Here is a 3188-nt window from a genome sequence, read left to right as displayed (position 1 = left end):
TAGTAAGGTGAGCATCCAAACTGCCTAGGCTCCCCCAAAGCCAGTACGTGCACTAGGATCAAAAACCCACGGCGATTGTTCTTGAGTTCTCAGTAGTCCTCATTGTCCGCTATGTTCAGCTAGTCTTGAACCCTCGGTGTGACCAGGGAGGGAAGCACATTTCAAAGCAAGCATCCAGGAGAGAATACAGAGGTCATTTAATAAAGTCACTAACACAGAGATCCCACTTCCAGGATGTTGTGACAACATGGGCTTTAAGTTTGCTGTCCACTTTTGAGCTCAGCTCCAGCTGAAGGATGACATTGGAAGGTTTCTGCCGGCAACTTGACCAGAATCAATAGTTAAGTTATTATAAAAGACTTAGACAGTTGAGACTTTAATGCAAATCTGCCTAAGAAAGTCCATTATTTGGCCCAATATTTAAACAAAACAGGAAGTCTGTTTTTCCTCATGCGAAACCGTCATAGCGATCTACAGTCTCTTGAATCTTTGTTTACATGGAAGCCAGCAAACAAACAAACTACTCGGAAGGATTTTCAAGATTAATTCCTCTGATCTAACTTCTGAAAAGCGGGGTATGCCGCATATGTGTTAAATATATAGAATCTATGGTTGAATCGCCCCCAAAATACCAAATTCCCCCACCTCTGAGACTCACTCGGGACAAATGAGCTTCTCCGGGCTTCCAGTTTCTAAGGAATGGTCCTCTCCCAAAGGCTTTCTGATTCCCTCCATCCTGAAAGTTTCCCAATCCTGGGCCCCCGAGGGGTGTAGTATAATTCCCTTACAGAAGTCTGCTTGCTCTGTTCTTCATTTCTTACTGTATTCTGGTCTAACCCACATAACAACTCTCCAAGTTCTTTGGGGCCAATGCCAGCATCACTCAGCTCTGGGTTGCTAATGAACAGAGCACTGGCAGAGGCCAGAGGACACAAAGAAACACTCATATTTTTTCACAATAATAAAGAGGAATGAGTAAAATCAGCCAATATACATTTATTGCTGTGTTCAGGACCTTGTTTGCACAGAACTTACAAAAACTGCTTTCATATACATTTTTATTTTTCTTCATGTTTTTTATTTAAATATACCCCCTTGCTCCCTCTCAACATCACAGTTTCTTTTTCTTTATTATTATTTTTATATTATTATATACATGCCTAGATATATAATATAACCTGGGTGGCCCATTTAGTGTTACTTCTATATATATGATTTCAGAGCTGACCACTTAATAGTGGATAACCCCAGGAAACCCATCTTTATTTTTTTTTCTTGCTGTTTCTGGCTTTAAGATACAGGGTCTACTCCGCCTACAACCCAGCAGTCTACGGCCCCAAACCCAGCTTCACATGCTACTCCATTAAATCTTCACAGAATGTCTCTTGGCAGATTTCAGTGTCCTTGTTCTAAGTTAGGGAAATTGAGGCTCAGAGCGAAGCTAAACTCAGGAAAATAATCTCTTGTTAACAAGAAAATTTTAAATGTAGCAAGAAGATACATCATGCAGGTGAAAATGAGTCTAATCGGTGGACACAGGCTACAGTAACAGGCTCCTCTCTCTCCTTCCTTCATCATTGCCCATATACACTTAACTCGGCTTCTTGCTTCGCCCTCGCACACTCAAGTGATTCCCGACCAAGAAACAAAAGCAAAATCGTCCTAGTCATCAATGGGTTTGGATAAAAACTGGTGAGAAAATCAGGTCAAATCCAAGAGAAGCGCCTGGAGAAGAGCGAAGCTGGGCCTGCAGGAGTCACACATGGCAAGACCAAGAGTTTAGATGGGAGCGTGGCCATCCGTCAGTCCTACCAGATGGGGTTGAATATGTGACCTGGAGACCTGGTCGTGTTTAAATTGGTGGTGTGGTTTGGCCTGTAATAAAATGTAGAATCTTTCAAAAAATATATTAAAAAATACAATAACTCAGGGAAGCTGAAAAACACTTAGATGCTCCAGGACAGATAATATGGAAAGATTTCACAGGAAAGGCCATAGGACATTTCAAAAAAACGTATTTAAAAAATACAATAACAATGACTCAGGGAAGCTGAAAAAACACTTAGCTGCTCCAGGACAGATAATACGGAAAGATTTTACGGGAAAAGCCGCAGCAAGCCTGGGCTGGCACAGTGGAATATCATCAACAGTTGGAGGCAGAAACATGGCAAAAAGCCGTGGTTTCCCTCCCAGTAGCCAGTTTTTCTGGTAGTCTTTGGCAGGTTCAGGGACTCTTCATTCCCCCCTTTAGCACTGGAAGACTCACAGTTGTACAAACAAACTCATGCAAACAGAGCTTGACTAGCAATGTTTTGTAGCAGCTCCGTACTGTCCACTGTCTTAGAAACTACCATACACGCATTCACCACAAAACCCATGTCACTTAATGGCTAAGGAGATTGGATAAGGCAGGTCACCAACTGATATCAGTATTTCCCTCTATCAAATATATGTAAATATTCTGGTCGCCATCCAAATTCCTGAGTGGAGCAGACACATAAATACCCTCCTTGCGCGGCCATCTCGCTTAGCATGTGCAAACATGGTGCCAGGTCTGAAGGTCCTTCTGCTCCTCAGCCTGCATCTCCTGCAGGAGGCGCAAAGTTCCATGGTCCATCTCAGTAACAATGGGTATGAGGGAGTGGTAGTTGCAATTAACCCCAGTGTACGAGAAGATGAAAAACTCATCCAAAGCATAAAGGTAAGAAGGGTTTTATTATCTACATATTTACATGTCAGTAATTCTTTTTACTAAAGCCGCTATGACTGTGTTTGTCATATCTGGAATATTACCTATAGTCAAGATGAGCATCTGCTTAGCTTCATATTTTTTTTTTTATTTTTCGAGACAGGGTTTCTCTGTGGCTTTGGAGCCTGTCCTAGAACTAGCTCTGTAGACCAGTCTGGTCTCGAACTCACAGAGATACGCCTGCCTCTGCCTCCCGAGTGCTGGGATTAAAGGTGTGCGCCACCACCGCCCGCCTTAGCTTCATATTTTTATTATACATTAAAATCAATGTCCAAACATGGGATGTACTCACTCATATTTGGTTTCTAGCCATAAATAAAGGACATTGAGCTTATAATTCGCGATCCTAGAGAAGCTAAATAAGAAGGTGAATCCAAAGACAAACATATAGGCATCCTCCTGAATATTAACCTTCATCAGGCGATGAAAGTAGACAGAA

General features: G+C 42.1%; 1 protein-coding gene across 1 annotated transcript in view; it reads left to right on the top strand.

Annotated features, from left to right (window-relative positions):
• The first annotated feature begins 2542 nt into the window (after positions 1 to 2542).
• Positions 2543 to 3188, top strand: part of LOC113457211 (calcium-activated chloride channel regulator 3A-1-like) — a 26635-nt gene continuing 25989 nt past the window's right edge. Inside the window, 1 exon segment of the mRNA XM_026783893.1 lies at positions 2543 to 2701. Coding sequence (XP_026639694.1) covers positions 2543 to 2701 — 159 coding nt within the window.

This window comes from Microtus ochrogaster, chromosome 21, assembly GCF_000317375.1.
Source record: "Microtus ochrogaster isolate Prairie Vole_2 chromosome 21, MicOch1.0, whole genome shotgun sequence".
Lineage (NCBI taxonomy): Eukaryota > Metazoa > Chordata > Mammalia > Rodentia > Cricetidae > Microtus > Microtus ochrogaster.
Note: the sequence above shows the minus strand (reverse complement) of the source record. Positions and strands in the feature narration are given on the sequence as shown.